This window comes from Rhipicephalus microplus, chromosome 3, assembly GCF_043290135.1.
Source record: "Rhipicephalus microplus isolate Deutch F79 chromosome 3, USDA_Rmic, whole genome shotgun sequence".
Lineage (NCBI taxonomy): Eukaryota > Metazoa > Arthropoda > Arachnida > Ixodida > Ixodidae > Rhipicephalus > Rhipicephalus microplus.
In genome coordinates, this window is record NC_134702.1 from 121679772 (window position 1) to 121692641 (window position 12870).

Sequence of the window (12870 nt, forward strand, 5' to 3'; positions counted from 1 at the left end):
CCCCCAAGGAGTCATGACTTTCCTGAGTTTAGCAACAAGTTCAGCGCTGATAACGGAGTAGTCGGCACCGGTGTCGACCAGAGCAGTCACTGGATGGTGGTCGACGCGAACGGCAATGTCAGCAGAAACGGGTTCGTCAGCGATGTGAGGTGTCGGCTGAAAGGAATCGTCGAAGGTCAGCGGATGGGTCGGAGGAGGCTGTTTTGACAATAGCTTAACAGCGGTCCCACCCACGGAGGCCACTGATTCTAGTTTCTCCGGCGTGGTCTTGGGGACCTAGCGGATCGTCCCGCAACCTCGGCGAAAGCGGAGTACTGATTCGCCGACGTAGAGCGTCGAGGAGACGGAGAGTGTGATTGGCGTCGCTGAAGATTCGGAGACGGTAGAGTTGCCAAGTATTCTGCAATGGCGCGGGGTCGTTCGCCGTCCCTGGGCCGACGAGCGCCTTTCCGAAATCCAGGTAGGCCCATCTGTCTGTACGAGCACTCCCAGTACAAGTGACCTGGCTCACCACAGTGGTAGCATAGTGGCCGATTGTCGGAAGCGCGCCACACGCTAGATTTCCGCAAATTAGGTCGCGGATTCTCACAGTGTGGTGGGCCCGAGAAGTACTGCGGCATCTGCAGGCAAGTCGGTCATTGGTTTTCGTAGTGCGGCAGGCCCGAGAAGTGCTGCGGCGTCGGCTGGCTGGTCGGTCGTTTGTTTTCATAGCGTGGCCCGCCTGAGAAGTGCTGTGGCGTCTGCAGGCTAGTCGTTCGGGGGAAATAGCTGGCTGCTGGTGCAGGAGTACGTACAGCTTCCGCATACGTTAGCAGAGGAGCTTCGGTTGGAGGTGGCACTAATGATCGTACCAGCTGCCGCACCTCTTCACGGACTACGTCGGTCATTGCAGCCACTTGAGTCTGTGAAGGCACTGCGTGAAGCTTTTGCAGCTCGTCGCGTACAATGCTACGAACTAGCTCAGAAAGGTCTCTCACGCTCGTGACATCGGGTGTTACCAAGGGTGCTGACAGACATGCGAGGTTGTCGGACGGCTCATACTGCTAAGACCGCTGTCTTAGCATTCGCTCCATTGTCGTGGCTTCACGGAGAAATTCCGCTACGGTAGCTGGTGGGTTTCGTACAAGTCCTGCAAGCATCTGCTCCTTGACACCCCGCATAAGAATGCGTAGCTTTTTGTCTTCTGTCATTGCAGAATCCACTCGACGGACCAGACGAGACATCGCCTCAACGAACATGACCACGCTTTCGTTCGGTCTTTGATTGCGAGAATTGAGGAGACGTTCAGCTTGTTCTTTCCGGTCGGCGCTCCCTTACGTGTTCCGCAGCTGAGTGCAAAATAGCGGCCAGGTTGTCAGGGCGGCCTCGTGGTTCTCGAACCAAATACGCGCCGAATCCTCCAGGTAGATATAGACATACCGCATTTTCCGGTGCTCGTCCCACTCGTTGGCGACGGCGACGCGATCGCATTGGTCCAGCCAGTCTTCAACGTCTTCGTAGGGCTCCTCATGGAAGGGCTTTGGAGTTCGAGGGGCTGGTGGCAATGGCACTGGCGGAGTCGTGGTCTGTTCAGTCTGGCTTGCAGTTGTCGCACTTGCCATGGTTATGGAGCGTTCCGGAAGAGGGCCGAATTGGGGTGGTAGGCCTAGTTGCTGCCGACTGCGTCGAAGGTTAGCTGTTTCTACCAAGGCGTCGATGTTGGGGCCGAGATCTTCCTCGTGGTAACAGTGCATAGACTATTACCCAGCACCTCTACCAGTGTCACGTTACACCGTAACTGTAACCTGTAGATAATGGCACACAAGGACGTCCAACTGATTCGAACAACGGCAGTACGACTATTGTTTTTCTCTGCACGCGCATCCTTGTCCTCTTCTGAACAGCGGCACATACAAGCATGCCAGCATCTGTGGAAATAATACTTTCAGAACTTGTCCTAGTGGCAATATCATATGGATGTCACGTATGGATGTACGAAATGCTGACCTTTAAGCGCCATCGGTTAACGCCATTTTGTTGAACAGGTAACGAAGCTAAGAGAAGGGCTAGTATGAATGCCTAGTATAATAGGCATTGAAAGCGTTAAAAGTGCATAGGTAAATACAGCCAGCTTTCGCACGCTGTTCGGTCATGTGTGGCATAATCATAAAACTGTATCGACAGCAATAAAGAAAAAATTCTTCTCAATGTCTCAGTGGTCAATGCCTTGTACTCACGTTTCAGAGGATTCAAGTTCGATTCTTTATTGAGCGTTTTTTTTTTCATCCTTGCATTTTTATATATATTGATACGTAAATATATACGTTGAGGAACAGCGATGCTGACGTCGACGCCGCGGCCGGCGACAAAATCCAGCCGAGAGTGTTTATGTAATTGGTATGGTAATAAAAACACAAAAGCACCATTAAAACAAGCGACACTGCGAAGAACGATTTTGAGCGAATTGCCTCGTTCTTCTCTGGTCCCCAACGCGACGTGTCGCCTTTCTAAGAAGCCACCGTCTAGTTTCTCGGGCTCAAACCACGTGATTTGAAAGTAAGAGACGTTACGTACGAAACCATGTCGACAAACTCCACAGCCTCGACGCCTCTGCTAACTCATGGCCTTGTCAAGGTATCGAGGCTCAAGCTCTACCGCACTCCTACTGTGGCCCCCTAGACGCACCAGGTCGTTTACTACAGGGGGTAGTTTTGCGTGGTTTTCAATGACATTCTAAACATACAGTGCCACATATTATAAACAGGTGCTTAGAACGACGTTGAAAAAATAGGTGTTTTGGTGTGAGTTCATTGTGGCTTGCAACTTATTGTTATTGCCAAGTAACATTTTATCGGTGGTGCATCTTGGAAATGGCTCGTGTTGAAACTCACTAATGCTTTCGTTATTAGCTTTCTTTGTTGCATCATTTATCAGGCATGAAGTAAAATTAAGAAACTTTGAGTGCCTGCTGCTCAAAAAAATTATAAAAAATACTGCTGCTGCTTATGACAGATTAGCTATGCATTGGTTTAACTGGCGCCTTGAACAAGAATTGCTTTAGTTTGGGGAGCAGCAACTCATGCTTGCCAAATGAGCGTTACTTGGGGAGGCGATGGGCATATTAGTATTTCATAATACACATTTAGCGTACATGCTCTTGCAGTTGCTCATGACAGCAAAACACTATTTTAACGGTTAGCCCATGAGATAGACACAGGATACGCAGGCTACTCTTTCAAGGTACAGGTGGCGTTGTAATTGCAGGCATTACCGATGCATTATGCAGATGCAGTACACAGAATCTGCTCTTGTTGAAATACTGGGACACCACTATTAGATATACTGGCTAGATAAATACAAGTTATTTTCAGGCAAGCATCTGCATTTTACAGGTGAAAACATTTCTTTCTCGTTTCTCAGTGTTCACGTGATCTATTGACCTCACTTTGAAGATACCCTTATTAAGCCAAAGCAAAACGTTCGGTCACAAATAGCCGACATACTTTACCATCCACCACTATTGCGAATTTTTTTTTAGGGTAGCATCAGCTACTTCACGGCCAAGAGCATGAGGGACGCAAGACGTCCTAGAAAAACGTAAGGTAGGGGCTGCAAGCTGGGGTTCTCTATTGGTTCTCGACTCTTGTATGGTCACAAGGCTGCACACATTTATGATATCGAAGCATGCAACAAGCTCAGATACGGTAAAGACTCTATTTTTCGCTTTATTGTGGTGGACAATCAGTGACAGCGATCCCTTGACGCAAGCTCAAGTATGACTTTGAGGCGACATATTAGCGCCAATAAAAATAGTTTGCAGGCAGCTACCCTCTTATCTATTCCGTGCTGTTTTGTCCCTTCGTTGAATCCTGCATGTGTGGTGTTTGTTTTATCGACTGCCACTGCCGTTTTACTCTCCTACTTTGACATCATTCCCTTACGTTGTGGGCACGTGGAATGGCTGGTTGTGGAAAATTTGAAGGAACGGCGAGCCACTTTACCCAAGCCATTGTGGCGCAAAATATTAAGCATTACATACTCTCATCACATAATAACGCAGAAGTCATAAGCACATACGGCTCCTATCCACTTTCCTAAACAAACCTGCAAACCTTGAAAGGTTCGTTCATGTGTATATGCGAGGAAACTATCGAGATTGATACAAGGACGTCGAAGGTGGCATCAGGCACCTGACCTCACGGGTCATATTGTGCGTGCAGGGGGCGTGTTCTCATACTCCCTGTTTGATCGAATAGTGGCCCAATTTTGCTTTGCTTAGCAGAGAACATTATTTATATCTCCTTTGCGAAGGTGTGTGATAATTTCCCAGCAAAAAAAAAATCAAGACGCCGCGTTCAGCACAGCAAGGCAATATATTCCTGGCAATTTAAATTGATTTCACTTTTGATATACAAATATAATTTTGAAATCTATCTTCATAAAGAAATTTGGTATATCTCCAAATACTACCATGATCTTTTTGTTTCGTTATACTACCCATACCAGTCACCAGCACAATGCATGCTACCATAACAGAAACCTTAAACCAGGTATCGTTCGACGTAGCTCCAAGTGCACTCCAAGAGACCATAATTTGCTGGCCAACACGGACTGCCTCGAGAGATGTCAACACATGTAACGCTGTTGTGCTTATTTATACAAATACAATTGATATATCTTATGCGCATACCCGCATGGCAACAGTGAAAGGTGATTTACAAGCTCTCCGGCGGATGTCGCAGCAGTTCTCTGCGAGCTGTGACCCTGACACAAGAGACACCCGAGAAGGCATTCTAGGCCAGCTGACCTGCCGCGTATTAAATGCTCTTGTTAAAGAAATTAAATGCGCTTGCTTGCGTCTTGTTAAAGAAATTTTCCAGCTTGCAGAGAAGTATTAAATCTAGCCAAAGGTAATGCGACCAAACCAGAATTGTTAGGGAGCGGAAATTCCTGAAAAAGAACACTTTCGAGTAGTGGAGTGCCGTTATGTTGTGCTTCGTTATCAGTATTCAACTGATTAAGGCAAAATCATTTTTTTTTGTGTTTGCAGGCGCCAACATTTCACCAGACTCTGTTTGCAGGGAAACAAAACATACCGAAGATGGTACGCTGTACAAGTTTTACCTCGATTGCATGTGATGGTGCTCCGTCTGACGGCTCTCCACGTGGTTCACAAATTTTCTGAACGTTCTCGGATGTTGGGAAAATCTGTTATTTTTAATTATGCGAAACTTCTCGAAATGTAAATCGTAAAAGCATGAAAAAAATTTTCCCGAGCCCTTTTACTCCAAATAACAAAAGTATCAAAATAAATAAAGTGCTAACTTTTCAGTCAGACTGGCAAAATGGGGCGATTTCGTAAAATTTAATTCAGTTCAGTTTACGTGGCGCTGTTACAAAACATAATATTCACCCTGTTTTTTTCCGACAAATTTGTGGATTGGATATACATTGTTTTGTGTGAAAGGAATACGAGCCACTCAGATTAGCGCACGTCTCTCAATCATCGAAATGAAAGAAGTCGGATAAAGATGAACAACATATTTTTGTAACGTTGTTGTCATGTTTGTTTATTCTGTCTGAGGACCTTAAACACGCACTCTTGGCTCATATGTGAACAACAGCAGAACAGCGATAACTGCTGCCTACCAAAAATTGCATTTCTGAGGCGGATTCATGCGTGTGTCTTCACTGCAATTAAATGCCTCCGAGAATTCAGGCATGTTCCTCAGAGGTACGATGCAGCGAGAACGGAATCGTTCATAGTGTTTGCCTATGATGCCATGTGAAGTGCACCACTTCACACAGTGGTTGATGAAGAACAGTTGATCCGACGTCATGTTGAAACCCACCAGCTTGACACTTTTGTACTTCTCGGGCAATGAAGCAAACGCCTCGTACGCTGTCCTGGTTCCAACAAAGTCAGCTATGTTTTCGGAGTCCACTGTGTCGTCTAAAACATTTTGCTGAGTTGTAGTCAGCTGCGAAAGATGGCCGGGTATTGATTAAAATCGGTAGCGCGAATGCTGATTTAAGTATATAAACGAACTAACGAACTGTAAGGAAACAACTGCCAATTTTACTTAATTAGGAGAGCATCGGTACAGTTAGGCGGGATAATTTTTTTACTTTCTAACTGCATTTTACATTTATTCTGATGCGTTTTGTTGATTTTAACTGCCTAGACGTAGCCATCCTCGTTGCGTAGGAATCATTAGATGACATTTAAGATCCTAATGCTTTAGACTATTGGCCGTAAGACAAGTGATCGCTGCCATCATGGGCTCTTAGCTCGGAGTTTTCTAGTGTTTCTGTATCGCAATGTAAATTTTTAAATCCATGAAACACCGTATGCTCCAACCCAAGTGTTTTCATGCGTATGCGTCTACTGCTACACATCTAATTGAGTCGTTCAAGCTTGAAAGCTCAAAAGGTAGCAAGTGCATTGTGGTGGTACTCAGACACTTCCATATAACAGTTTTATAATCAGCATCAATTTCTATAAAAAGCTGTTTGTGTAATGAATCACCAGAGGATAAGTGCCAAAAGCGGATTAAAAGCATTTGACCGCGAAATAAGACACGGACAAATAGGGCGTGATCGACAGCAAAAATACTATCCACTGAAACACTTATCAGGCAAAGTCGAACATTTAAACTCCCATCACGTTACCCGCTTTCCATGGGAACCGCTTCAATAGCAATCCCAAACAAATTAACATGGCTGTTTGGCGGTAGTATATAGCGGTGCTTTACAGTAACACATATCTATATTTGGGAGGGAAATAAACAGCAAGTGCATTGCCTTTAAGAACACTCATCACTGTAAACTGCGCAAAGTTAGTCGTCTGTAAGAAACAAGAGAAAATTGGCAGATCCCACGTGCAGTGAGAATCGATGATATGTTGTTATGTTGTTGGGAATCGATGATATATTGATATGTTGCTGGAAATGTTGTTATACATCACACAAAAATTAGCACAACGTTACGAGGTGGAAGTAAGTTATGCCGTACATGACTTCCTCATCATGACTAACATGTTCGGAGGTGTCGGTTACCTTCGTCATCTATTCAAGTCACGTGTGACAAATTCATGTGGAGCTAGCGAAACGGCCATGAGCCCGCTATAAGCGGGGTATGTTGTCATATTCTTGCATGACACGCGTGTCAGTATTATCATGTTTGCACCAGTCATATATTTTGTCATCCATTGAAGTCAAGTAACCTTAAACTTGGTATATGTGGAGCTGGCGAAACAGCCGCGAGCGCATTATGAAAGGCCCTATACACTCCAATGTAGCGTCGACTTGCGCGCACGCTGGGCACAGCGACGCTACTTTAGCAAACTCGAACACTCTTTAGTCTGACGCCAGCCACGACCAGCGTCTGTCCGCGCGGCTTGACGGCAACGGGCACGAAATGCAACATGCTACATTTTGCGCCAATGCGTTACCCAGACAACACCGCGTCTCCCTCTTTCTTCACGGAGTGACGCTGGGAGCGCTGAAACGCACATGTGTCAAAGCAAGGCAGCGCGGCGCGCACCTGCGAGTTTGAGGCAGGACCGACCCCTGGCGTGGCAGCGCCGGCGCGCACGCGCACCGAATCAGGCCGAAATATATTGCTGCCTTCACTGTGGCATGTAGTCATGTTCTCACATGGCACGCATATCATGATTATGCTTGCTTGCACCAGTCCCATACCTTCGTCATCCATTAGCGTCACATAATACCAAATTTGACATATGTGGAGCTGGTGAAACGGCCGCGAGCGCTTAATCAGTGCTGCATGTAGTCATGTTGTTACGTGACAGGCATGTCGTGATTGTCATGTTTGCTTGTGTCATTTACCCATGTCGTTCGTCGCGTAATATCAAGGCGCGTCGCGTAATATCAAGTTTGGTACATGTGATGCTTGTAAAACGGCCACGAGCGCATCGTGAGCGTAGTATGCAGTCATGTTGTTGCATGACACGCATGTCATGTTTAGAATTTTTGCACCAGTATCATACCTTCGTCATCCATTCACCTCCCGTAATACCAAACTTGGTCTAAGTGAAGTTAGCAAAACGGCTGCCAGCGCATCATGAGTGTGGCATGTAGTCATGATGTTACATGACACGCACCTCATGATTACAATGTTTGCACCAGTCACATACCTTCGTCATCTAATTACATACTGTGATACCAAATATGGTACATGTGGAGCTAGCGAGACGGCAGCCAGCACATCATGAGCGTGGCATGTAGTCATCTTGCTACATGACACTTATGCCATACCAAGTTTGGTATAGACACCATTATCGAAACGGCCAGGAGAGCTAGAATTCGTAGGCAAATAGATAGATAGATAGATAGATAGATAGATAGATAGATAGATAGATAGATAGATAGATAGATAGATAGATAGATAGATAGATAGATAGATAGATAGATAGATAGATAGATAGATAGATAGATAGATAGATAGATAGATAGATAGATAGATAGATAGATAGATAGATAGATAGATAGATAGATAGATAGATAGATACGCGCTAAGTCACCGAAGTTCGCTAAGAAATGCTTCACATTTATTATCTCTTCTGATCCTTCGTTTCACTTGTCATCTGCTTTGCTTGCTTCCACATGTTGCTAGGAAGTGCATAGATGACGCCTTCGCTAAGTGAAGTTCTTGTGTGCGCACGTAATGGCCACACCTTGGACTGAAATTGTCATGTCTTAAAGTCGCGAGGCTGCAAAACTAATCGACTTGGGCAATTCACAGTGGCAACGGCACGTCGGTATTTGCGCTTCCTGGCACAAAGTTTGCGTTAACTGTTGGGTGCGCACACTACTCAGGTGGAAATCCTAGGACAAACAGGGACGACCACATGATTGACATCAGCTAATGGAGGAGTGGCAGCCGTCCCAGCTGCTCACAAGAAAATTGTCTGCTCTCGAATGTAAGGTAATGCTCATAGAGTTATATTCGGGTGCTCACTGCGTTGTTTTTACGGTCGTGAATGTGTAGACATGCTCACCCAACCTTTCAACAGGCAATCTCTATCCTGGTGAACACCAAGTTGTAAGCCTGCGCACAAGGCTCTAAGTAGCGACGACCAGTATGTACTATCGTTTGCAATGTGACTTCGAACACGCAACCACATGGCTAATAGCCTCTAAACCAAGACAGCGTTATACGTGGATGGCGCTGACGAAAGATGAGGGAAAAGAAGGGCGCTCCTCCGCTTACTGTCAGCACTCTCGTTTCGCTAATGTTGCCGCGAAACGGCTGCCGAATGCGTGTCATTGGCTGCGAAGAATGATAACGACATACAAAAGAATTTCCACGAATACAAAATAAGAATTTGCCTGGCGTATTAAAATTTCCAGTGAGCATCACCTATATATATTGTCATTGTCGTTCAAGCAAGGCCTGTGCTTAATGGCAGGGTACGTCACAGGTGACATCTCGGCTGCTACATATTTTGATGAGTAACTGCGTCAGGCAGGGTGCTTTGAAGTGAAATCGTATCTCGGCTAGCGGTCACTGACAAGCTCCCTCTTTGCAGCAACGATATCCAGGTGGGAGTGAGACAACAACTAGCGAAAGCGCGGAGACCTTTCCACTTTGTTTCTGACAGCAGCTGATGCAAATCAGCCAATGTAGGGTTCGAGGCTATTCGACGCGTGTTCGAGTGTTCGAACTGATATTGCTTACGATAGTACAGTTGAGATAGTTTAGGGTATGAATAAGGATCCCAATTCTCAACATCAGAAGAGTCATCTACTCACAACAGATTTATGCGACCTTCGCAAGCAGAGTGCTTTTTCCGTGTAGTCCTTTCTGAAGTCTTCCGTCCAATAACTAATCTTAATGTTATTAAGATCAAATGCACGCATAAACTCGTGGCCAATCACCTGTAATAATAACAAGAAAGTGTCAGTGCACATCAATAGCGGCACATAGAATGTAATGTGTTCACGATACGTGGACCAGTCAGCAAAGTAATAGCTTTCGCTCACAATACAACTTATACCAAGTTATTTGAGTTCACGTACAAGAACCCCAAGAGGTCGTAATTTGCACAGCCCTTCACTACGGCGTCTCCTATACTCATATGGTGGTTTTAGAACATTACATCCCACATTATACGACCTATACCAAGATATGGCGAAGGAAACAAAAGTGCATGAGTAACCATAATTGTAGTGATGATGACACGAATTTACTCTGAACGCCAACTACACCATCACGCTTGTATGCTAGCTAATACTCCGCTTGCAAGTGCATGTAAATTTGCTTTGGCAGGAATGTATGCAATGCACAGCGACGTCCGAACCTTAAGTAAACATCTTTGGCGCCTTACTGCGCATAGCCGCAAAGATTAGAGTGCTGGTGGCAGAGTCATAGTAATGAACATGTAACGTTTTTTACATAACAATCGGAGCATATAGGCAGCACAGCATGACTGCATGTCATATTGGCGAGCGCAGACCATACGTGCGCAACAAAAACCGACAGGTAATGAAAATTAGTGGATGCAAGTCACGCGCTATTGAAGACTGAGCCACGAACTGGTAACACTCTTCCGTGCAAACACTCTGTCAAACAAGCCTTCTAAACAGTTGCTATATTCCCAGCTTACGTTAATCACGACAGGTAGAAATTTGCCCACCATAGTGATCATAAACTAAGAGAACGCAGTTTAAAGCATCATAATCCATTACACAAGTCCAGTAGGATCGTTGAATGGGTTCCTGTTTCATTGGCATAATTTCCATTTCAATGAAGCTTCGTGTGTTCTACAAGCATGAAAACGTAAATATATCAACTGGGACATTTGCTGAAGTCGTTAACTATGGCGGCATTTGAAATGCTTAAACTATTGATCCTGTGACCTTCATAGCCAGTCGCTTCATAGCCTGTATTGCAATGTTTTTAAATGCTAGCGACATTTGCAATATTACTTTATACGAGCTACAAGTAGCTACGCAGATTATAAAAATTAGCGCGAAAATACCGTTAAGACTTTGATGTACGATTGCGCAACTGTAAATTCTAACTCATTTCCACCATAGGTAATCATCAAATCAAGTGACTTTTCCTCTACTTGCATTGAAGTGCTTGAGCTATGCGTCTTGTATTTGTGCTACACTGTTCCGCATAAAAGAAGGAGGTGTACGTTTAAGAGTTGGTTTTGTTTGTGAAACATCATAATAAAAAGAGCTAACACACAATGATGCTAAGGAAAGTATAGCGGATAATACTGAAATATTCGAAGTATATGTAATATAAATATGAAGAAAGAAAACTGCACATTAAAATGACTTGCCTGGGGCAGGGGTCAAACCTGCGACCTTGAAAGAGCACGTCCGATGCTCTACCAACTGAGCTATCATGGTAGCCATCCCTAGGTCCATATTATAGGGTAAATAAATATATGCCTATAAAAGTGGGAAAGTTAGTAGGCACCGCCTGTTGCCATCATGACCACGGTGGACAACATCTGGTCAGGGGCGTAGCCAGGGCAAGGAGGGGCGCACGAGGCCCGTGCCCCCCCCCCCCCCCCCGCCAATTCTTTAGCAATGGCATAAAGAGCAAAAAATTGCCGTTTTGAGGAGGTGCCCTCCCAAAAATGAAGGTGTTCCTCCTCCCACTCTCGAAACAACTTCTGGCTACGCACCTGCTCCCGTTCAATAACTGCTGGCGGCGCTGACTGATGCTCCCGTGTTTATATGCACGTTTACACATTAAAAAGTCGACAGGGGGGATAGCCACCACAGTAGTTCAGGTGGTAGAGCAGACCACGCGTTATCCGAAGATCGCAGATTCAGCCCCTGCCCAGTGCATGTTATATTTTTGTTCACTTTTTTTTCTTCATAATTTAATTTCAATTACTTCCAATACTTCAATATTATTTCCTATACCTTCATTATTATCACTGTCTGTGAGTTCTCAATATTTATGCTTCTCTCCAAAACAAGCCCTTAAGCGTGGATTTGCTCCCTTCATTTGTAGCGAGGGTCTGGATCTGGCAGACTTGGTGCCTTGAGACAGTATAAGAGGAATACTTAGTCAGCCGCCAGATCGTAGTAATATCACATTCTATACGTGACGCCAATAGGCAAAATATAAAACGTGCCTTATCACGTTTCACGCTTTTTTAGGAATTGGCGTAACACGAAAGTAAAACGTCTTTTCGCACAGTGTGTTCATAGAGCATTATTTCACCGTAAGGGCAAAGAAATAAAATGCTACACCAACGAATTGCGATGTCATGCAAAGAACGATAAGCAGCTCGAAACTTGCAGTGCCCACATCAAGCAGAAAGCACGCCTGAATTTAGCATACACACTTCAAGACAAACGCGCACAAACTACTGTCCCAGCTCGACACTTTAAGCTCGCTGTTCAAATGGAAAGAAGTACGCACGAAGTGAATGCGCAGTTTACGCAGGACGATTGCGAACAACTGTCACAATTTTTATTGTTTGGTGTTTGAGCAGCACGCTTTTTTCGTAAGCGTGGGCGGTGGCAGGAGGCGAAATGACTTTCATGCCATTTTTAATCACTGCAACTTCGAAGCAAACTTGCGGTGAAAGCACAGGAAGTACAAAGCACCCGAATCTTGACATAGGCGTGCGTGCGAGTGAGCCACCTAGAGAGCACCTGCACGCCCTGTGACCACTCCATGTGGAGGTAGGCGCGCATAGACACGCGCGTGTTGCGCGGCAGGACTACCATTGAAGCGCGAGTGCCTTCTGTGTGCCCGTAATGACATCTCGCTACTGATGACGAAAACGCGCTCAAGTTACTGAGCTCTGATGACTCCCAGCTGCACATGATTCGTAGATATGGCTCACCGTTGAGTGGTTTGCGAAGGTTCGCTCTGGGCTTAGTGGTTAGC

General features: G+C 45.3%; 1 protein-coding gene across 1 annotated transcript in view; it reads right to left on the minus strand.

The window, feature by feature from the left end:
- Positions 1-8390: 8390 nt before the first annotated feature.
- Positions 8391-12870, minus strand: part of LOC142803906 (neprilysin-4-like) — a 47622-nt gene continuing 43142 nt past the window's right edge. Inside the window, exon 10 of the mRNA XM_075890195.1 lies at positions 8391-9881. Coding sequence (XP_075746310.1) covers positions 9744-9881 — 138 coding nt within the window. The 3' untranslated portion in view covers positions 8391-9743. The remainder of the gene's footprint in view (positions 9882-12870) is intronic.